The 21,582-nt window shown below is 40.7% G+C and overlaps 4 protein-coding genes across 7 annotated transcripts; 3 read left to right on the forward strand and 1 right to left on the reverse strand.

The window, feature by feature from the left end:
• The first annotated feature begins 53 nt into the window (after positions 1 to 53).
• ddb2 (damage-specific DNA binding protein 2) lies at positions 54 to 5,955 on the forward strand. Of its 2 annotated transcripts, none has more exons than XM_008412163.3 (11): positions 54 to 209; positions 301 to 435; positions 529 to 638; positions 1,302 to 1,493; positions 1,661 to 1,806; positions 3,195 to 3,294; positions 3,552 to 3,729; positions 4,296 to 4,441; positions 4,619 to 4,774; positions 4,873 to 4,918; positions 5,523 to 5,955. In XM_008412163.3, the coding sequence occupies exons 2-11, from the start codon at positions 309 to 311 to the stop codon at positions 5,771 to 5,773; spliced, it is 1,452 nt and encodes a 483-aa protein (XP_008410385.1). In that variant the 5' UTR covers positions 54 to 209; positions 301 to 308; the 3' UTR covers positions 5,774 to 5,955. The 2 variants fall into 2 exon arrangements, with proteins under 2 accessions (XP_008410385.1, XP_008410384.1); XM_008412162.3 differs by lacking the exon at positions 1,661 to 1,806 and adding an exon at positions 1,956 to 2,122.
• On the reverse strand, positions 5,773 to 7,284 carry LOC103466528 (protein FAM180B). The gene is made up of 3 exons (XM_008412165.3): positions 6,700 to 7,284; positions 6,475 to 6,533; positions 5,773 to 6,382 (listed from the first exon to the last, which is right to left on the reverse strand). The coding sequence occupies exons 1-3, from the start codon at positions 6,764 to 6,766 to the stop codon at positions 6,035 to 6,037; spliced, it is 474 nt and encodes a 157-aa protein (XP_008410387.1). The 5' UTR covers positions 6,767 to 7,284; the 3' UTR covers positions 5,773 to 6,034.
• Positions 7,285 to 7,389: 105 nt separating this feature from the next.
• On the forward strand, positions 7,390 to 11,761 carry kbtbd4 (kelch repeat and BTB (POZ) domain containing 4). Of its 2 annotated transcripts, none has more exons than XM_008412160.3 (5): positions 7,390 to 7,483; positions 8,440 to 8,895; positions 9,333 to 9,474; positions 9,561 to 9,667; positions 9,981 to 11,761. In XM_008412160.3, exons 2-5 carry the CDS (start codon positions 8,449 to 8,451, stop codon positions 10,839 to 10,841), a joined length of 1,557 nt encoding a protein of 518 aa, XP_008410382.1. In that variant the 5' UTR covers positions 7,390 to 7,483; positions 8,440 to 8,448; the 3' UTR covers positions 10,842 to 11,761. The 2 variants fall into 2 exon arrangements, with proteins under 2 accessions (XP_008410382.1, XP_017160888.1); XM_017305399.2 differs by having other exon boundaries at positions 7,392 to 7,483; positions 8,532 to 8,895.
• Positions 11,762 to 12,379: 618 nt separating this feature from the next.
• Positions 12,380 to 21,520, forward strand: rapsn (receptor-associated protein of the synapse, 43kD). 2 transcript variants are annotated; one of them, XM_008412158.3, is made up of 8 exons: positions 12,382 to 13,371; positions 15,265 to 15,603; positions 17,390 to 17,548; positions 18,026 to 18,124; positions 18,311 to 18,433; positions 18,560 to 18,613; positions 18,719 to 18,918; positions 19,694 to 21,520. In XM_008412158.3, the coding sequence occupies exons 1-8, from the start codon at positions 13,147 to 13,149 to the stop codon at positions 19,764 to 19,766; spliced, it is 1,272 nt and encodes a 423-aa protein (XP_008410380.1). In that variant the 5' UTR covers positions 12,382 to 13,146; the 3' UTR covers positions 19,767 to 21,520. The 2 variants fall into 2 exon arrangements, with proteins under 2 accessions (XP_081464356.1, XP_008410380.1); XM_081608230.1 differs by lacking the exon at positions 18,719 to 18,918 and having other exon boundaries at positions 12,380 to 13,371.
• Positions 21,521 to 21,582: the final 62 nt, after the last annotated feature.

The following is a 21,582-nucleotide window of genomic DNA, read 5'->3' on the forward strand; positions in this document are numbered from 1 at the left end:
ATGTCACTTTTGTAGTCCTTTTTTCGAACATCCAGTGAAGTTGTTCTTGAGTAACCAGCGCCCCCTGCCGTGCTCCGACTGTATAACACAGAGGTTACAAAACACAAACCTGCAGCCATTGAAGTCACGTGCATACAGTGTTACGCAAACACAGAAGTTTCTTATGTTGATTTTTTAGCTCGTCCAGCTCTCCCAGCTGACCACCACAGGTAAGCGCCAGTTTCGAACATTATGCATGAAGGCAGATTGATTGTTGTCGAGTCAAATCACTCTTCTCGTGTTGTGTCGTCGATTTAACAGGCCGAGAAATGAAAAGCGAGCCCACCAAGTCACAGGCAAATGGATCAAAAAGTAAAGTGAAGAAAGGAGCTGCGGAAGACACGTCGCTGAGTAAAAAACTGCGAGACAAGATAGATGGAGAAACATCTAACGCGGGTGTGCTGCATCGATTGGACGGCTTCCGTGACTCATTGTGCCAGTATTGTTCTAGTTATGATAGCTGAATGAATGGGTGTCTTCGTTTTGCAGGGCCTTCTCACAGTTCTGCAGGAGTCCAGAGGAAGAATGGCCCTGGGAGTATCCTGCACTATATATACAAGAGTTCTTTGGGCCAGAGTCTCCGCTCTCAGATGAGACAGGTAAACATCTCTGCATAGTTCAGGATCAGTAAAGGCAGTCTGTATGTAGGGGTGAAATGATCCCTAATTTCTCTTTAGTGACAGCAGTTGATAATGATTAAAAACAAGAACAAACTACAGAGGCAATTTGTTTGCCAAATTTCTGCTGCTGTAGCAGGTTTTCTTCCAAATTTGAAGTGTTATGGATTATGAGAAGATATTCTCATTATGGTGATTGAACTGCGGGCAAATTGGAGCTACCTGTAGCCAGGCAGGAAATTGTCACTGGACCTAATCAACAAGACATTTATTTCCACACAATTGGATATTTTCATTCTCTTTTAATCAAATATATGATTGTATGATTTCAGATGCTCACCTCGATATCTCATTTGTGTGCGCCACCAATTCCTGCAGAAATTATTCTCTGCATAAAATTTTGAGGGATGTTTTTCCAGCGTTGCACAGAGCCTTGGAAAAACTCTACATGCCTCTCGAACTTATTTAGGTTGTACATTTATGCACAAAATTATTCCTGACGGGGATGATCAGAGATTAATGTCAGTTGAGAATGAGAAGAGCCGTAACAACAGACATGTTTAGGCCAGGCTTGGATTTTTCCTGCAGTGTTGTGCAGCGCACCGAGTAAAAATCCGGTTTAAAAACTTTTTCTGTCTCTCGCAGTGTCTCCAGGAGCCGTTTGTTCGATCTCTGTCTTCCTACCATTTTCATGGCGCCAGCAGTCCATTTGATCGCAGAATCACCTGCTTGGAGTGGCACCCCACTCATCCCACCACTGTGGCTGCAGCCTCAAAAGGGGGGGACATTTTTCTGTGGGACTTTGAGAAGTCTGAAACGAAAAGCTTTACTCGAGGGGTGAGTTGATGCGTCTGATTGGGTTTATCTCAACAGCATAGAGGGGTCCTGTAGATGATCTTTATAATCATCTGCGATCCTTTTGTGGCTAAAGAAAGCAGGTGGATTTGTAGAAGTGTGCATCCTAGATGTGCCTTTCGACAACCCATTTTTGATTCTGTGCTTAGATGGGGGCTGGATACTCAGTGACAGACATGAAGTTTAACCTGTTAAATCCCAGTCAGCTGTTCACCTCATCTATGGGCGGTACAACAGAGCTGCAGGATTTCAGTGGGACAACCCTAACAGTGTTTACATACACAGACTCCCTGAAGTAAGACTAGTAGCCCTTTTTTTTCTCCATCAGGGCTATAAGCTCACTCAGTCTGGCATCAGTCTTCTTATCAGGCGGCCCCTACAGATTTAGGCATTTTCATGCAAAGCGAATGCATTATTGGCCTGCATTTGTACTTGTGTGTGCAGAACGGAGCGGGAGACTTCATTGGCGAGATGAAGTTTTGCCCCACAGACTTCTCCAGAATTTATGCGGCTTCTGGCGAGGGGACATTGACCCTGCATAGCTTTGAGGGCCACACTCCCACCCTGCTGTCCAGAACGCAAGACTGCGGTCATGATCACCACAGTGTTTGGTGAGGAAACTGGAAGGAAGACTGATGCTTGACGGTGGCAACATTTGCCAAAAATTCATAAGCTTTGAACTATTTTTGTTTTTGTCACATTACAACCACAAATCTCTGTGGCGATTTCATGTGTTGCAACAACTATATCTAAATGTAAAGATTTTTTAAAAGTGCGACCGTTATTTGGAATACAACTTTTATAAACATTTGATTTAAAAAAAATCGATCTTGTTTTATGACTAAAATAATCTTATTTTAGGCACTATGGATGTAGAAAGAACTTAGCAACTCTTGTTGCTAAGTTGGCAATTTAGAGCAACTATATGCTGCTATACCATATAGGATTACATCTTCAATCCTTTGTTTTAAATAAATTCTCAACTCGGATTCATTTAGCGCATATAAAAATAAAACAGTTTGTCGCAGTGTCGGTTATAGAGAAAACTCTTTATCAGCCAGAATCATCAGGTTCGAATTTTTAAAGATCTATGATTGGCCAGAAAACTGCAATCAGTGCGCCCTTAAATAAATCATCTGAAAAAACAAAAAGGTGCACCCACTAAAACATGACTGACATCCTAAAATGACACGCTGAGCAAAGAGAGCATCATTTTGAAGCAGCAAAAAGGCCCATGACAAATCTAGAGGAGCTACTCAACAAGTCGAGTCACTACTTTTGGTTTTTATGTAAAAAGGTTTGTGGCTGCAGTATGACAAAATGTTAGAGTTGTGTTGATATATTTGTGAGGCACAATACAAACTGTTTGTGCTTTTCTAGTTTTATGTTTTTTTTGCTCTGTTTTTATGTATAAACTATCCCAAGTTGGTTTTTTGTGTCTAAAAGTCGTTCTCTAAACCTCCAAACAGATTAGTTTATTTCTATTGTTTTGTTTGATTAAGTACTAAACCATAAAAAAAGTTTGCTAGGGGTTGAATGTTACATAATGAGTAGACTGAATTCTGCATCTTTCTAAATTGCTGTAATGTTTTTAACTATTATTTATCACAAATGTCGCACATGACACCACTTCACTGATTATTGCTTACATTTCCTAAATGGTTGTCCTTATTTTTTCCCCAGCTTTTGGTACTGCTGTGTCGACGTGTCTGTGAGTCGGCAGATGCTTGTGACTGGGGACAACATGGGAGAGCTTCTGCTTGTGGGTCTGGATGGGAAAAAGGTTTGTTCTTACAGCCATTTCACAGCAGTCTTCTAAAAATGTGCTTTATTTTTTACATGCGCTAAATGAATCTGAGTCGAGACTTTATTTAAAGCAAAGGATTGAAGACGTAAAAGGTCTGCAATTGGTAGCGGCTAAATTGGTCGTTTTGTTCATGTTCAGGAAGAAAGAAGAAACTTGGTGAAATCAAAGTCGGTATCACTTCCAGTCAAGAGAAATACGACGGTTATGTTGCGTTTGCTCTGTTTAATCGTTAGATTTTCAGCAGTAAGTTGCACAAAGCCAAAGTGACGCATGCAGAGTTTAACTCCCGATGCGACTGGTTGCTGGCGACGGCCTCGGTTGATCACACGGTGAAGCTCTGGGACCTGAGGAACATCAAGGACAAGACGAGCTTCCTCTACGAAATGCCTCACGAGAGAGCTGTCAACTCAGGTTGGAATTCTGTGTCTTTGGTAAACTTTTTTTTTTATTATTATTGTTCTTTATAAGTCTGGTTGTTCATACTGAAGCAATCCAACCTTTTTGATGTCAAGTATCAGAAGAAAAATTAATTATCTTTAGATTGATTTGAAATTCTTCAGGCTTCACTCCAGAAAGTTGCTGCTAGCCCAGAGTGAAAGAAACAAGAAAAAAAAAAACAAAAAGAAACTGAACTCTGAATTTTTTGGGGTTGTTTAATAATAATAGAAATTCTCTATTATTCTAGCATTTAGCTGGTAGAAAATACTTTTGGCCTTTTAAAGGAAGAAGTTTTACTAAGTATTGTTAAATGGTTAAGAATAATATTTTCATACAGCACGGATAAATGTTTGGATTCTAGTTTACTTTATACCAGATATCTTTAAAAAAAACTGCTTCCTCTCAAAGGGCTGTGATCAAATCATCTCTCAGCATGATTTAATATGAGAAATGAGAGCGAATATTTGAATAAATTGGAAGTTAGGACTTTATTAAGAGATAAAAACCTAAAGGAAACCCGTTCTGTTAATCTACTGCAGCCTATTTCAACCCTTTGGACGCCACCAAGCTGCTCACAACAGATCAGCACGACCAGATCCGGGTGTACTCCTCCTCTGATTGGTCGAAGCCTCAGCACATCATTCAGCACCCACACAGGCAGTTTCAGCACCTCACACCCATCAAGGTCTGTTGTCTCTCTTCCAAGTTTATTTCAGTGGGAATTAACATTTGATTAAAAAATAAAATCCATCTGGTTTTATGACTAAAACATCATATGTTAGGCAGTATGGATGTAGAAAGATGATTTATTTTTTTTTTTTATGAGAGTCTAACAACAAAACAATGACTGATTGTTCTGTAGGCCACCTGGCATCCCCTGTACGACCTGATTGTGGCGGGCCGATACCCTGATGACCGCATCTGCACCGGAGATCAGAGGACCATTGACGTCTTTGACTCCAACAGTGGGGAGTTGGTGTTTCAGATGTATGATTCCACGGCCTCAGGGATCAAATCTGTAAGTATCACTTCATTTAAAAAGTCAAGTTAAAATGAACTAATTCAGAACCTTTTTAAACCAAGAGATTCTTTTTGTTTGTTTTTTTTTGTCTACAGATCAACAAGTTCAGTCCAATGGGTGACGTCATCGGATCTGGAATGGGTGAGTTGTCTTCATAGTTCCACCTGTTAAACCTGAATCATATTTTGTTGTGTTAAAGCTTCAAAATGTCAGTGGATTTTATTGGGATATTTTATACGACTCACCAATGCAAAGTAGTGAATAAATTCGCTCATTCTTCTTGGAAAATAAGATCTGTTTTGGTTCATTTTGACACATGATTTAGTCTAAATCACTACATTTAAACTGTTTCTGTATCTTAAGGATTGTTATCCTGCTATAAGTCCTTTTGTCACTCTATTTTTTTCCAAGGCCAGAATTGACCCCTCTGGTCGTACATAACTAATATTTTCCCACAAGCGCCGTGGATCTCTGCAGCTCTTATGTGACTTTTGGCTGCACTGGATTTTATTTAGATTTAGAGGTATTAGAATAAAGGGGGATGGATGACACAAAAACACCCTTTCCACATTTATATTTGTGAAAATCATCAGTTATTTCCTTCACCTCAGTTATGTGCTACTTTGTGTTTTCATGTCAGTAAATTCATTACAGTTTGTGAAGTGTCGCATAAGTAAATGTGAAAAAAGTTTAAGAAGAATAAAAGCTGAATTAAGCAGGAAAAACTCTTTCCGGTTGCTCTCAGGCGTGACGCTACTGATCTGGGACCACGACGAGTCGCTGGTCAGCGGCCGACACAAACCGATCGAGGAAACGTCGGCTTCAGCGGACGGGGTCAGAGGTCAGCGGAGGGGTCAGCAGCGCTCTGGCAGAGACCGGAGGGGTTCGACCAGGGATGCTAAGCTGAAGAAAAAGCTAGCTTCTATGGAAGAAACCGAGACCAAAACCAAAACCGGGTGCACCAAACAAAAACAAACTCGGAAGAGGAAACTGTAGAGAGCTGAGAAATTTAAGTTTATTTTTGTACATTTCTCCGTTAGCGTTTTGTGTTTCCAACATCAGGGATTGTTTGCATGTTGAAAAGTGTCGTATTTTATATGAACCATTCGTATTTGCAGGGCTGTGTACATTTTCCCTTCACTTTTTCTACTGTAAAATAATAAATATCTTCATTTGTATATTGCTGGATATTTCTTTACAAAAAAAATTATTTTCCTGTCTAATTTTAAGATCAAAGCTTCCATCTTTATAATTTCTCTAAGCATAATTGTAGAGAAAACCTCCCCTTAAGTCATAGGTGGTGATGTTTGCCAGCTGGACAAGCACTCCACCCCAAGCCTCTCGCTCCTCCTTGTTCCTCTGGGCCCCAACCTGCAGAGCAGAGTACACCATGCTCAGAACCAGGTTCTCAAACTGATCCCGAGTCAGAGGAGTCTTCCGACGAGCCTCCCGCGTCTTCATCATGAGCTCTGTCGAGGTCCGAGTCCTCGGAATGCCGTCATTGATCTGAGACAAGAATTCCCGCCCTTTCCTCATCGATGCCAGCTCTTCGTCCAACAGGAAAACATTGTTATCCTTGTTTAACTCAACACCACTCAGTAAAATCTGTGAATACAGAAAATGTTTTTACTGTAGAAAAGAAACGGCATAGATGCTTTGGTCATCTATACTTTTGTTGAAGTCGGACATAAAGCTACCTCAAACATCAGGTTTGCATCGGAGAGATCAGCATTTGGACCTGAGCCTGCTGCCACATCTGAAGAGGAAAAAATATAATTGTCATAGATTTAATTATATTGCTGCTAAAAATTGAGCTGATGTACTGATTATAACTGTCATTACTTCAGTATACAACGCAAACTGAACACATGAATTACCTTAGTGTAACGGCATAAACTATCAGAATGTCCCGTTTTACTCACCTTGCAGCACTTGACCAAGCCAAAGCCATAGAATAATTGGGAGCCAGAGTCTTAGTTGTGCATTCATGCCTCTCTAGCTTAGAACAAAAAGAGGAAAAGCAACATCTGCCCTACCTCTCCACTCATGGAAAGAAGAAAACGTCCCCTGAATACCACAGATTTTTTTTTTCAGCTTGAAAAACAGGCAGAAACCAGATGGTTCCTCTGGAGCAAGTCTAGGTTGTGGAAAATTTTTCTAATTTAGATATTTTATTTCTTCATCTTGCAAAACAGTAAAGTGAAAAGTTTCACTTAAATATTTTATCTGAATGCCAAGCACAGGAAAGGAAAATCTGAATTCTTCTCTCAGTTCTCATCCTTAGATTGTAGGGTAGAAAAAAAACATCACGTGGAAACTGTAGGGAAGAAAGCATTCCCAGAGGATCTATCCTAAGTCAGTTTTATGATCAAAAGTTTTTATGAAAATATGAATGTAGGTAATCTAAATAGGACCTCTCAGACTGACTTCCAGGAGGAAATTCTGTCAAAACTGCTCAACTCCACTTCTTCTTCATGCAATTTGCTAATGAACGTTTTTAACACACCTGTGAAGGTGTGCTTCATTTACGTATGCCTACTGAGATTCAATTACATTGTTTTGTTGTTTTGAATAAGAATCTGCAGTAATGAGGTTCTGCCACAAGGGGGCGGTAAGCGTTTGGAGCTTCCTTAGTTTAACCTTTTACAGCAGTTATTCCGGTGAACAGTTCAGCTGCCTCTGAATGCTGAGACAGTGCAAATAAAGGTAGCGTAACTGCATGGCTATCACAGTTAGGCGAGTTTTGTTTAGTTCCATGTTTTCTTCAGAATATTTTGGTAGAACATTTAAAAGAAAAACAAGCAGGCGGCTTTCTGCTGCGGGCGCTAGCGGGAGATAAACACAACAGCACAGCTAGCGGTAACCTAGCTTAGCCAATCAGCATCACTTTATTTGTTTTGGTTGCTCTTTACATGTTGAAGACCTTTTATTAGAAAACGTGTATAGACTGAACGATTTAATTGTTCATCGTAAAAAAAAAACAGCTAATAAACACATCTGAATATTTGAATACGAGTCAATAGAACAGAGCTTTTGAGTGGTGCATATTTACATATTTCTGCAAAAACTCAGAAGTTAGTAATATAAACTTCATTGTCCAAATTGAGGAATTGTAGTCAGTGAGGAAACAGCTTTATAAACAAAAATAAAACCAACGAACTCCACTCGTTTACAGCATCCTATTCAATCCATGGGTTAATACATTATCAAACGAAACATTTTACTCATAAATAAAATAAAGATATTACTTTTCAGACCTGCCGATTATAAAAAGGGAACATTCAAAACATGCTGTATCCGTTTTAATTGTATTACTTATTTTTTGTATGAAGAACAAAAAAAAAAACATAGGTAGCATTACCGTCGCCCTAAGAATAAACAGTAAAAGCTGAATGTTTTAAAAAGCTACAATACGTAAGAGATCTTTGTACGTACATGTATGTGTACCAAGTTATCCGGTTCTCCAAAATCACGCCGAGATACATGTGGAGCAACTGGTGGATCAGTTCATGTCTCATCAGTTTATGTCTCCACTAATACATTTAATATGCATTTACAGTTGCTGTAAAGCCACCGATAAATGATAACCAACTTCCTTCATCTAATCCACTGTTCATCTTCCCCTAATAATCCGGTGTCAACATTTGTTTTTAACATGGAAGGCAGCGAAGATGGAGTCCGGTGAGGAGGGCGGCTCTGTGGGAGAGGAGAACTACTTCCTCGGATACACCTTCACTGACCGCTCTCATTCCAGCCGCGTGGTGAAGAGCATCATGGACCTGTGCCTGGAGGACGGCCTGTTTGCGGACGTCACCGTCACCGTGGATGAAAGGCAGTTTCACCTGCACCGGCTGGTGCTGTCGGCGCAGAGCAGCTTCTTCCGCTCCATGTTCACCTCCAACCTCAAAGAGTCCCACAACCGCTTCATCGAGCTGAAGGACGTGAGCGCCTCCGTCTTCCAGCTGCTGGTCGACTACATCTACCACGGCACCATCAAGCTGCGGGTGGAGGAGCTGCAGGATACCTACGAGATGGCGGACATGTACCAGCTGACGGCTCTGTTTGAGGAGTGCTCCCGCTTCCTCTCGCGGACGGTGGAGGTCAAGAATTGCTTGCAGGTGATTTCAATCAATCAGTCAAGTTTATTTGTACAGCACGTTTTCAGCAACAAAGCAGGTCAAAGTGCTTTGCACCATAAAACACAGAAATACAAAGTCACAGAACACACAGTCAACGATTGAAGCATTATATTTTGTCAATTGTTACACATCAAAATGTTGATTGTTTCATTTATAATGTCTCAAAAGCAACTCTAAATATGTGGATTTTTAGTTTATATTGAAAGGAACTTATTGTTTCAGCTCCTTTACAATTTTCTGGAGGTGTGTTCCAGCTTTGTAGTGCCTTGAAGCTGCATGTTTGGTCCTGGTTCTGGGGATGAGGAGCAGACCAGAATCAGAAGTCTTTATTGATTTGTCACTGGCGTAGCAGGCCAGGCTGATTTAGAACATTCATACTAAATCTTTTTTCTGTTTAAAAAAAAAAAAAATTCTAGGTGATGTGGCTTGCAGACAGACACAGTGACCAGGAGCTGTATACCGCAGCCAAGCAGTGTGCTAAAATCCACCTCGCTCAGCTGCATCAGACCGAAGAATATCTCAATCTGCCCCTCTGCCTGCTGCTGGACATCATCAAGGGTATTACTGTTGGGCAGATTTAAAAGCATAAGAATTGCAACCTCTGTTGATCGACGCTGCTCAGTCGGCTCTGTCTCTGTGTTTAGATGGCGTTCCCAGCTCCCAGAATCCAACGATGGCCATCGAGTCGTGGATAAACCACAACAAGGTCGAGAGAGAGGAGTTCTCCTGCCTTCTCCAGGAGAATCTGAAGGTAGAATTTGAACACCTGCCAATCAGGTTTTTATCAGCTAGTGTCAGATTTCCAGTTTTTCTTTTCACGTCTTGTTGATAAGTTATTTTATTCTCCAGGGTTTTAAAAAGGTACAGAACAAAGAAGTTATTCAACATTTCAATGTGTCAAACATTGAACCTGATGGAAAGAAAGGGGCTTTCAGGTTCCAACATGTAGCTAATAATTTTGAAACAAACAAAACAAAACAGAAAATAGTAGTAATAATAATCATAAGGTGATTGGTTCTCGTCATTGGTTCTGTGACTAAAATTTCTTTCTGGGTCCGTGGCAGGAAATCGGGGAGAACGTCCACATCTACCTGATCGGTAAAGAGGAGACGAGGACTCACTCCCTCGCCGTGTCTCTGCATTGTGATGAGGACGATGCCATCAGCGTGAGCGGCCAGAACAGTCTCTGCCATCAGATCACCGCCGCCTGTAAACACGGCGGGGACCTGTACGTGGTGGGGGGGTCCATCCCCCGCCGCATGTGGAAGTGCAACATGCACACCATGGACTGGGAGCGCTGTGCACCGTTGCCTAGAGACCGCCTCCATCACACCATGGTGTCGGTGGCCTCTGAAGACGCAATCTACTCGCTGGGCGGGAAGACGCTACAGGACACGCTGTCGAACGCCATCATTTACTACACAGTGAAGGACAACATGTGGACAGAGACGAGCCAGCTGGACACAGCCGTGTCCGGGGCCGCCGGCGTCAACCTGGGAGGGACCATCTACCTGCTCGGAGGCGAGGAGAACGACATGGACTTTTTCACAAAGCCGTCCCGTCTCATCCAGTGCTTCGACACCTCCACCCAGAAGTGCCAGATCAAGCCGTACATGCTGCCGTTTGCCGGCTGCATGCACGCCGCCGTCCACATGGACGTCATCTTCATCGTAGGCGAAGGGGACTCGCTGGTGTGCTACAACCCTCTGCTGGAGAGCTTCACGCGGCTGCGCTTCCCGGAGGTGTGGAGCTGCATCCCTTCCCTGTGGAAGGTGGCCAGCTGTAACGGCTGCATATACGTCTTCAGGGACAAGTGTAAGAAAGGCGACGCTAACACGTTAAAGTTTAACCCGGCCACATCTGTGGTCTCGGTCATCAAAGGTATAAAGATCCTCCTAACGAACTGGCAGTTTGTACTGGCCTGAGGATTTCCGATCTACGGTCCACAATCATCGCAATGAGTCAGGTGACAGACGTTGGTGTGACTTCAGATCTGCTGAAAAGATTCCCACTCAGCTGCGTTAGCCATTCCAAAACCTCAGCCGTGTCTGTGAGATGCTTCTGTATCAGCGTGTTGTTGTGTATCTCTTAGCTGGGGGACCGAATGTGTCGTAACACTGTGACCAGTGATGATCAAAGCTGTTGTTTCCTGTGCACTGCTCGTATATTAGCATGCATGAAGTGCTTTAGTGGTCAGTAAAAAAAGAAAAACTGCATTGTAATCACCAGGCTGCTGAAAGTGGCTAAGTCTTCACACATTTTAAGTCTGTAAACACAATATCAGAGAATGTTTTGTAGCTTTTACAACATTTGCATTTTTTATGTATGCGGTACTGGTTCGAGTTCATGTGTTCTGATAAATGGGAAATCCTGCATAGAGTCGCTTTTAGTTTTTATCTGGTCAACCAGCCTTCAAAGTCTTCAAGTAATGGATGTTTTTAAAACCCTTCAAAAATACATGATTAAAAAAAATGCAGTGCCTTGTAAATTTATTAATACTTGTTGAACTACAAATATGTTTTACTGATATTTTATGGTAGATCAACAGTATTTGGTTTCTTGCTGTGTTTAACAAATAGGCAGAGACAGAAAAGGTAGATTAGCAGAACCACTGAGTCTTGCTGGGATTTATTTGGAAACAGTTTTCCAGTCACACAGTTCAACTCTTAAAAATAAGATTAAAGATCAAATGAAGGATTTTTAAACTGTCTAATTCTACTTCATCTAAAGTAGCAGGTAAATAAGTAGAACACACATGGTACTTTTGTTTTGTTTTTTTAAGTGTGTGCATTTGCTGTTGATGCTCTTTTGTTTTGATACCCTTAAATAAAATCCAGTGAAACTAGGCAGAGGTTTCCGAATTAGTAATTGGAGACCAAATGTGTATACATTTCAATATGGCTGTTCTTTTACATCCTCAAAGGCTTTTTAACGAACATTAGTAAAAAAAAAAAAACAATGTCATAAAATCTGAGGAACACAACTGACAGGTCAGTTATGCAACAAAACTAAGCATACAGCTAGATCTACAATGAGCAAACATATATATTCTTAGAATGACCTGCATCTAATTGAGAATTTGTGTCAAGAGTTATGAATTTAGGTATCCAAATCTCATAGAACTTGATCGTTTGTGCAAAGCAGAGGGGGCAACAATTTCACTCAAAATGTCCCAAGTGGTTGAGATATAGAAATAAAAAGTGATTCTACAAAGTGCTGACTCAAAAGGGACCAAATATATACTGGTCTTTGAATCAGCAGAAGCAGGATTAAAGTTAATAAAAATTCCTGCATTGATTTTTGGGAGTGAAAAAGTTGAGGGAAATATAGAGTTGCTACAGAGAGGCCAACAGTGTGATCCCATTGATGTTCTGCTGGAGTCTGTGCAGCTGAAACCTAAGCTCAGGAACATGTCAGACTGGGCAAACTATTCTGAGCATCGGCTGCTGACGGCGGGATGAGGGGTGGGTGTCGGGGTTCAGATGCGCCTACACAAGAACTACCGATAACAACCTATGGCCACTACGAACACTGTCTGAAACGCAGCTTTTTTACCACAAACAACAACAAAAACTTGGAACAGCAGCATGTTGCTTCCTGGGACAGTGGTTGACCTCTCCTATGACTTTCTGGGACATTTGTTTTTAAGGCTCCAGACTTTTCCATTTTGTCCAGTGTGTATCTCTCCGTCATGTCTGGTTCATGTAAAGGTAGATTGCTAGGAGCTGTAGTGACCTTGGGACAGTTTGCTGAGGGCAGAACATTAATTCCTGAAGGGACACATGGTCTGGAGTGACAAGGCCATCTGCTGGAGCCGCAGCAGGAGGAAGGTGGAGTGGGGTGGCTGGTCGAAGGGGGTGCTAAGAATTCCTTTTGCTGGGGTGTGGAGGGAGAAGATATTCTGGGAAACCTTTGCCAGCGCTCAGCTGGGATACTTGTATCTTTTATGTTTTTTCCAAGGGAATTTATAAAGGAGAATTTTCTGCGCTCCTGAGGCGAAACAGGATCGGTTTTCCAGCTCTCAGCAGGGCATTTCTGTGATAATGTTCTTGGTGTGCCACCGTTGTCCCTCCCTGGATCCGGTTTCGTCTCCGTCTCAGCTCGGCCGGAGCTGATAGAGCGGGATCTGGTACCAACCGTTCTCAGCGGATCATCTTCAGGGAGTCTTTGGAGTTGTGCAGGAAGGATCTGCTTTCTTCCTGCCTTGCTGAAGCTGCATGGCCTAAGCGAATGAATATTTTCACGTTGCGCATTGCACCAGAAATGGGCCAGGACCAAACCAAGCAGCAGATAGAGAAGGGCCTGAAGTTGTATCAGTCCAATCAGACGGATAAAGCCCTGCATGTCTGGACAAAAGTTCTGGAAAAGACTTCAGACCCTGGAGGGAAGTTCCGAGTTCTCGGGTGCCTGATCACAGCCCACTCAGAAATGGGAAAGTACAAAGATATGCTTAAGGTATGCAACCTGACACTTTGAATTCAACGTGTGCTGATGAATATTCTTTCTGATGAAGTTCATGCTTTTCTGAAGGCGTTTTTCTCTGACCAGCCAAGTGAGCGTTTGCATAAGTCCTGCTCTATTTGAACCGTGTAACTTAGTGGCTGTAAATCCGAAGAGTGAATGTTACAGAGTGTCCCATCACCTCATATGTCAACATGCCAGCTCACTTCTGCTGTTGTAGCATTTCAATATTTCCATTAAGGAGTTTGAAGGTAACCACCTACCATTAACAGCCATCCTGAGAAACATGTATTCATTTGTGGGCTTCCCAGCGATGCAGAGTAAATAAGTGTCCTGCAACCTAAGAGTCAGTGTAGGGTGTCTTGTTGATATAATCATCTGCTCTCAGAAAGGACCAAGTCTTAATGATGCCGTTTTAATGAGGGCTTCAAAAAGAAGAGATTTAACGACCAAAACGATGCAGTGCCGTGAAAATCTGCCATGTCACACACTTTTTCAGCTATGTGTTTTTCTCAGTTTCTCAGATTATCCAAATATTATGAAATACGGTTTTCGAATTATAATTTAATTCATATAAGCTATTAAAATCAGACTAGGCCTTTGCAAAAAATGAATCTCCCTTCTTATTAAATACTCAAATAACTGTGATTATTCATATTTTTTGGAAAGCTGTTTTCAGTGACATGGCCACACCCAGGGCTAATTACTGTCAGATCTGGAGAATCAGGAAATCCTTTAAATCAAACCCGTCTGACAAGACAGAGTAGATAAAAAACGGCTTCAAAGCAGAAACTCATGGATCCAAAGGACTTAAAGAGAAGATGAAAACAATGTTGTGAAGATCTAAAAGTGTATAAAATGTTACAACGTCATTTCTAAGGTTTCGGGACTCCAGAGTGTGAGACATTATCTGCAAAAGGAGAAATCGTGGAGCAGTGATGAATATGTTCAGAAGTATCTGGCCAGTCAAATGTATTCCAAAAATCCAGAATAACATCTACAGCACTGCGGGGATCAGTTGACTCACTAAGCATTCATGATTCAACAACAAAAAAAAAAAAAAGAAACTCAGCATATTTGGCATCCATGCGACAGTTTCAAGGCAAAAAACTACTAACACAAAGATGTTTCTCAAAAAGTTTTTAGGGAAAACATTCTATGGACTGCAGAAGCAAAAGGGGAACATTTAAGAGACGTGTGTCCCATTACATCTGATATATATAAAAAAATAAACATGATTGTCAAACATGGTGGTAGTAGTGTGATTGTTTTGGGTTGCATTGCTTGTTAAAGACAATGGGGTTTTGTCAAAAATGACAGAGTCATCAATTCTAGTCTTTACAAGCAATCCTTAAAGGAGAATGTCTGGCTTTCAGGTTGTTACTGCAGACTCAGGTGTGCTTGTGTTACACAGCAGCAACAACTTATTCTCTCTTTGGTTAAAAAACATAAATAAATAAAAGGAAGGTGTTAGAGTGGCCTACTGAGTGGCTTGAATATAAATTTGATTGAAATGTTGTGGCATAACCTTAAATTGGCTGTTTAAACTCATAAATGCTTCGATGTGACTGAATTAAAGGGGCAGTACTTTTGTAAAATCGATTTTTTTTTAGAGCTTTACAGCTCTATTCCCTCAGCAGAAACATGACTTTGGGTATTGCTTTGATTTTTTCATGCATGTTTTAGAAATTCTTTAATCTCCCTTGGCAACCGTTCAGCTGTGCAAAACGTCTGTGGGGGACCAGGCGCCGCCTTCAAGGCACAGCTGAGCTGCAGTTTCCAAGCTCCCACATTACAGCACAGTTCTTAAAGCTCTGCATTTCAAATGAGACTTTTTTTGTTCTCTCCATATTATCTGTTTCTCTTTACCAACACGTTCCTCTGCAGTACGCCCTCGAACAGATTGACACAGCCCGGGAAATGGAGGACCCAGACTACCTAACTGAAGGCTACCTGAACTTGGCGCGTAGCAACGAGAAGCTGTGCGACTTCCAGAAGACGGTGTCTTACTGCCAGACCTGCTTAAACATGCAAGGCACCACTGTGAGCCTGCAGCTCAACGGCCAGGTGTGTCTGAGCATGGGCAACGCCTACCTGGGCCTCAGCGTCTTCCAGAAGGCCCTGGAGAGCTACGAGAAGGCCCTGCGCTACGCACACAACAACGATGACAAGATGCTGGAGTGCAGAGTCTGCTGCAGTCTGGGAAACATCTACGTGCAGCTGAAGGTGTTCTGAATTCTGCTGTTTATGAAAATAATATGCTGAAGCTCTGTAGGCTGTTTCAGTTCAACCTGGTTGTTAATCAGCTTTATTTATTCCAGATGTAATTTAAGACCAACAGCCTCAAAACAATTTTCATTATGAGTTTCCTAGTCCTTTTGACGCCATTGAAAGTGCCAGAGTGTCCAGAGTCTTTTTTTTAATAAAGTTAAAGTTAAGAGTCTTTTTTTTAAATGAAGTTAAAATAATACCGTTCCACCCTCCCCAACAAATTGTTGTGCACTGATGAACAGCCGACTACAAGAAAAACCAAACACTTTTCCTTTGCTTTCAAGAAATACACATTTGTTTGAAGCCCAACCGCAGGATCTTTGTTAAATGTTTTCTCTTCTCTCTGCACATTTCTTGCCTGACACCTCTGAATAAAGACCAACTGCTATAAAATAATAATCAGAAAAAAACAAAAATTCTGAAACTTCAAGAACAGAACCTATCTCTCTTGTCTAGGTAACACTGTTGCAGTTAATTAAAGTATCATCTAAAAGTGAATTTGTAACAGCTGAATTGAAAAAGGTGAACCTCATTTCATTGGCTTATTAGCTAAGAGCAGCATTTCATATCAACTTGCTAAACTTCAAGTCATTCTGTGAGATTCTAAATGTAAGTTTAGCAGAAGTTTATATACTGTTTATATGCATATGCATAAGTTCATGCATCAAAATCAAAATAACAAACATGATATGGATCGAAAAATTCTATCTCTAATAGTTAATATATTATTTTAGCTGCTTTTTAGGTTTAAGTGCAACTGGCTAGTATATTGTATTGAATTTGTGTAAAATATGTATGTAAATATTAAGACATCATACTTTTACTCAAAGTTTTTGTTCCTTTTGAATCTCTGATCGCTAATCAGGAAGAGGAGACTGGATGGGGTGAGGAACCACAAAGCCAACATCCTAGCTAATACTTAGATGTTTAGTTTAGTTTAGTTTAGTTTAGTTTAGTTTAGTTTAGTTTAGTTTAGTTTAGTTTAGTTTAGTTTAGTTTAGTTTAGTTGTTGGTGATATTGTGATAAAACAGATCAATATTAAATGCCTAAAATTATTACATTGTCTAGACATGGGCCAGTGTGAGATTTTCCAACTACAACCTCTAATAGAAATGTCATGCCATTATCCTACGTGCACAAAAAAACTGAAGCAAAAAAGAACAAGAAGATTTAGATAATAATAATAATAGACAATTTAAACAGAACAGTCATTCCGTCGATAGCAGCTGAAATAACACGATTGATTGATTGTAAAAAGCAAATGAAATAAAAGCTGTCTTTTTAAGGAGATTATTTATTTGTTCATTAACAGACTAACAGAATTTTATAAATTTATACTAGGTGGATAATTATTAGGATTATCTACTATGGTAAAGTGATCATTAGGAAGATCAACAGGCATGCTGCTCATAATATTTATTTACTGAAAGTGATAGGAGGAGCTTTACTTTCCACGCTGTGAACTGATGAATTTGCTTGTTTTATAAAAGGGGAACAGTTGCCTTCTTTCCGCAAGCCGACTCTCTGTGCGCAGAAACAGGTTGGGGAGGGAGAGTGGTGGTGCGTTGTTACTATTTTACTCAAATACATCTGGAAGAAGCTTGGGTCCCTCTGGCATGAGTTGTGTTGTCAAAAGAATGCAGGCAAAGCCAAATGGGACTTCTCATACTAGCGCGTAAGTGGTGCACTATGCTATTTATTTGAAACTGAAGAACCGCAATTCTGCATATCTGATGACAGGACTACGAGAAAGCCCTGTTCTTCCCCTGCAAGGCAGCTGAGCTCGTCAACGACTACGGCAAAAGCTGGAGCCTCAAGTATCGCGCCATGAGCCAGTTCCACATGTCTGTGGCCTACAGGAAGCTGGAGCGTCTGCCCGACGCCATGGGGTGCTGCGAGGTATTGTTTTAAAGGAAACCACATCACATAAATCTCCTCGCAGACTTTTAAGAATCTCCCAATTTAGGTTTGCTCACCAGGATTCTGTTATGTATGTTGTGCTCACTGCTGACAGGTGCGAGCTCCAGTTGCTCTGCCGTGTCCAGGCCTCTACAAAAATGTTCTCACAGAGGCGCTGGTTTAACGTGTTAATGAAAAGGGCGGCTTGAGTCCCCGCCCTGTTCTAATTGTGTACAGAGGGTGAAAAATAACTTGATGTCATTGCTTTGGAGTGTAAAAGTATAGCAACAAGAGACGTTTCAGATTTATCACATTTGACCAAACAGATTACACAACCTGGGATACTTCAGATACCGGAGCACCCACATCCTAACCCTCTGAACATTTACTGACATGAAAAACTGAGCGGTGTATGTTGGTGACCTAAGCTGGAGACGGAGAGCCTTTCTAAGCAGCGTTTGTGTTGTGCTTTGACAGGAATCCATGAAGATTGCTCTGCAGCATGGCGACCGGCCCCTGCAAGCTCTGTGCTTACTGAACTTTGCAGACATCCACCGCTGCAGGCATGATGTTAATGTAAGGCGACATTAATGCTTCTGTGTTAGTGTGAACCTGTCTTTCCAGTCTAGTTGATGTGGTTCATCTGCATTTTTTTTTTATTGTTTTTTTTTTAATTTTTTTATCCTGACTCTTATTCTGACACATTTATTTATTTGAGAAATGTGTATAAACGACATGCTGTTGTTCTTTCAAATCGTTTAGAAAGCATTCCCTCGTTACGAGTCTGCACTGGGCATTATGACCGAGATTGGAAACCGTCTTGGACAAGCGCACGTCTATCTGGGTGTTGCAAAATGTTGGCTTCTGCAGAACGAATATGACAAAGTTTGTGCAGTTAAATATATATATACATACCTGTACCCTGTTTGTGAAACTGGTGAATTTGTTTAATTGGTTTCTGGAGCAACAACTTTTGTGATAAGTTTTCTGTGTGTTTCTTTTCTTCTTCAGGCTCTTGAATCTTTGGAGCGAGCGCAGGAGCTTGCAGACGGAATGGGAAACAAGGTAACTGAAGCTTATGGGAAAAAAAAAATAAAAAATCAGCAAAATTTACAGATGAGATACAAAGCCTGCATCGGTCTACATGTCGATGTTTGTCTTGTACCGAAGCTGTGCAGCCTGAAGGTTCACTCCCTACGTGAGGGCATCTACCGCAACAACAAGCAGCAGGAGGAGCTGCGAGAGCAGGTGGTGAAGTTCCTGCAGTGTGTGGAGGAGCTGGAGCTCTACTGCGGCATGTGTGGGGAGTCCATTGGGGACAGGGACCAAAAGCTGCAGGCGTTACCCTGTTCCCACATTTTCCATCTCAAGTAGGTGTTTACTCTCTCTCAATTCATTGCTACTAAGGAAATGAGCATTAAAAAAATAGTCAAGGAGCTTGATGCGTGTTTTAATGTGCTTATACCCCTCAAACTTTGTTGTTGTTGTTTTGGTTTTTTTTTTACAAATAAAAATTTGAAAAGTGTGCTGCAAAGTATCCTTTTAGGTATGTTTCTTTGCACTTCTAGAGAGCTCAGCCAACACTGCAAATTTAAAAAAAAAAGTCCTGCCAGAAGATAAACATTCTCAAGTCTTTTACAGCCTAAAAACTCCTCTAAGAGTTCCCTACATTAATCTCTCTCAGTTCTGACCAGCGTTGTGATCTCTGCTATTAAAAGCATAATACCACCACTTCCGTGTTTCTCTGTAATGGCGGCCACACACAGCATTTTGTATGTAGGCCAGAATGCTAGATTTTGGATCTCATTTGATCAGATCACCTGCTTCCACATGCTTGCCCTGTACATAATTTGTGTCAAAATACAAAGGTGATTTCTTGAGTCTGTCTTAATTAAGAGCCAGATTTGTGGAGTGTAAAACTGTGAGTAATCAATCAGGGGAATTGGTTGTCCTGGACTTTTTTTTTTTCCTTTATTGATATTAAAGTAAAGGAAAAATGAGTACAAATCCAAGCCTTGCTTTTAAGCTTTTAAACTTTGTTGAACAATTTTAAAACTATGTATGATTTTCCTTATGATTCAAAATGGTGTGCATATTTGTATTGGTCTAGCGGAGACGTGTCTTTATTCTGTGTCCTGTCCCCAGGTGTCTGCAAACAAACGGGACGAAGGGTTGCCCAAAGTGTTTCAAATCCTCCATCAAGCCTGGATTTGTGTGACTGCCACCGTCAGTTTACATGTTGGCTCTGCAGACGCGGCATGATGCCTTCAAGGCCCTGGACTGACGTGAAGGCAGCAGGCAACCTTAGGATGTGCCGAATTTCAAAAAGGCACAAACGTTTGGTCCTCTGCTCATGGGACGACTGCTCTAACGCAAGAGCGTCCCCGAGTCTGTGGCTCACAAACCCAGATTAGGGCCTCAGTCTCACTGAGACTTCAGTCTCAGTCCATCAGAGGAGATACTGTATAACTAACCGTGTTCAATTGTGAGATAAGCTGGAAAATCAGACGAACTGGACATCTGTTGCAACAGGAGAAGGACCGTCAACGTCGCTGGCTGTTATATGTGTAAGAACCATTTAAAAACATTGAGATGAGTCTTTGATATCTAAAATCAATGCATATGGCAAAGTTCACCACAGTCTTTCTGTAGGAATTGTTTTTCTCACAACAGCGCCGTCACTCCTGAATGATTTTGTTGTTGTTTTTTTTCATGTACATAATGTTCTCATGTCATTTTCTGGTAAACATTTGGTTGATTTAATGTATTTTTTTTAAACTAACTAAAATCTCTTAACTTTTGAAAAACTAGTATGTCTTTACAAACACGTTCATGCAGCTGTATTATTATGTTGTTATTACTTTCTTTTATTTATAGAGGTAAAAAGAAAACGGACCTTTGATCAGTCATGTATGCACCCAGTTTCTTGGGGGAGATGTAGAGTTTCAGTTTAATACATTGTTAGTATTTTTATATCACTGGTTGTATTTTACTTGCAAAGGCATTGAAGGGATTGGCCGTTTTTGATGGATAAAGGAAAAAACATAAATACATCTGGTCTTTTTACATGAGCTAAATGAATAACTAAGCAACAATGCGAAATTATGAACCCATTTATTTATTTATTTTACTGTTTATTAGAGTCTGAGATTTACTATCAATATTCCATGTAAATGATTTACTTCTAGATTTATTGTTCTACATAGGAGGGAAAATATCTTTAGCTAAATAACGTGCTTTGTTTGCAGCCAGGCTACAGATATTTTAGAGACTGAAGGTAATCTGCCAGTGCAGCTATTTACACTCAGAACTTTAGCTTTAAATTAAAATATATGGTTCCTAAGCAGTCTGGAAAAGAGTCAAATTTGAATTCAGTATTTTCACTATCTGGACAAACAGGAGAAAATAACATGGAAAAATAGTAAAAAATATGCGCATTTACAGACTTTATTTCTGCTCCATTGCTTAAATCTTCCTCCATTTCTGGAAAATTACGTCTTGAATTTGTAGGAACCCTGTAATTAACTGCTGTCTTTGTTTTACAAACTGCAGTATGACGAAGAAAAAAAATCATTGGAATTTTGTTTTTATCACCAACTACATTACAATTATCGCACTAAAGAAACATGCATGTCAGGATTTCAGGAAGCCGACTGGTTCATGTTTGCTGTCTAAAAAAAACAAAAAAAAGATTCATTGTGAGTGTACCTGCTGAGGCAGTTTATTCAAGGCGACCGCTTGGATCCAGTAAATAGAGATATCATCCTGCCAGTTTCTTTAACAATATAAACTACCTCTGTTTTTGCCACCAGTTTTGGAAACAAGAGTAGTCACAACTTCTGTTTCTGTTAGGATTTTCTAGTCATAATGAGGTACAGATTCAAAGGCATAGCTGGAATACTGATCAAACTATGTTACTGTGTCTCATATGGAAGTGTTTTATTTTTGAAAATAAAGGGCAGTTACAGTGAATGTGTTTTTTTTTTTGTTTGTTTGTTGGTTTAAACTATGTGCACTCCTTTACAGTCAGGTCT

This window comes from Poecilia reticulata, chromosome 6 (genome assembly GCF_904066995.2).
Source record: "Poecilia reticulata chromosome 6, P_reticulata-male-v2, whole genome shotgun sequence".
Taxonomy (NCBI): Eukaryota; Metazoa; Chordata; class Actinopteri; order Cyprinodontiformes; family Poeciliidae; genus Poecilia; species Poecilia reticulata.